Source organism: Myotis brandtii, unplaced genomic scaffold (genome assembly GCF_000412655.1).
Source record: "Myotis brandtii unplaced genomic scaffold, ASM41265v1 scaffold786, whole genome shotgun sequence".
Taxonomy (NCBI): domain Eukaryota; kingdom Metazoa; phylum Chordata; class Mammalia; order Chiroptera; family Vespertilionidae; genus Myotis; species Myotis brandtii.
Genome location: NW_005371157.1, coordinates 289994 through 290321, shown reverse-complemented (window position 1 = coordinate 290321; position 328 = coordinate 289994). Strand labels below are relative to the sequence as shown.

The 328-nt window shown below is 65.5% G+C and overlaps 1 protein-coding gene across 1 annotated transcript in view; it reads right to left on the bottom strand.

Annotated features, from left to right (window-relative positions):
* TTYH3 (tweety family member 3) overlaps window positions 1-328 on the bottom strand; it is a gene marked incomplete at its 5' end in the record, with an annotated part of 14041 nt that overhangs the window by 11107 nt on the left and 2606 nt on the right. Inside the window, one exon of the mRNA XM_014530980.1 lies at window positions 4-32. Within this exon, the coding sequence (XP_014386466.1) occupies window positions 4-32 (29 nt within the window). The remainder of the gene's footprint in view (window positions 1-3; window positions 33-328) is intronic.

Here is a 328-nt window from a genome sequence, read left to right as displayed (position 1 = left end):
GGCCCAGCAGGCCAGGTAGTACTGCAGGGTGTCTGCGGAGAGAGCCGGCAGCTCAGCGACTGCCACTTCCGTCTGTCTGTGCGCATGGCTATGTGTGCGCTCACACAAGCACCCGTGTGTGCACGGACACGCCTGTGTGCATATCTGCGTGTACACTGCATTCTGCGGGTGCACGTGCACTGGCCTGTGCGTGGGTACCTGCACGTGGGTGGACATGCCCGTGCGTCTGCCCGCACTGAGTGCCTACGTTCCCGTGTGAGGGTGGGCGGCCTCCAGGGAGCCCAGGGCAGCCGACCCTCTGCTCTGAGTGTCCGCGAGGTGCTCGTCC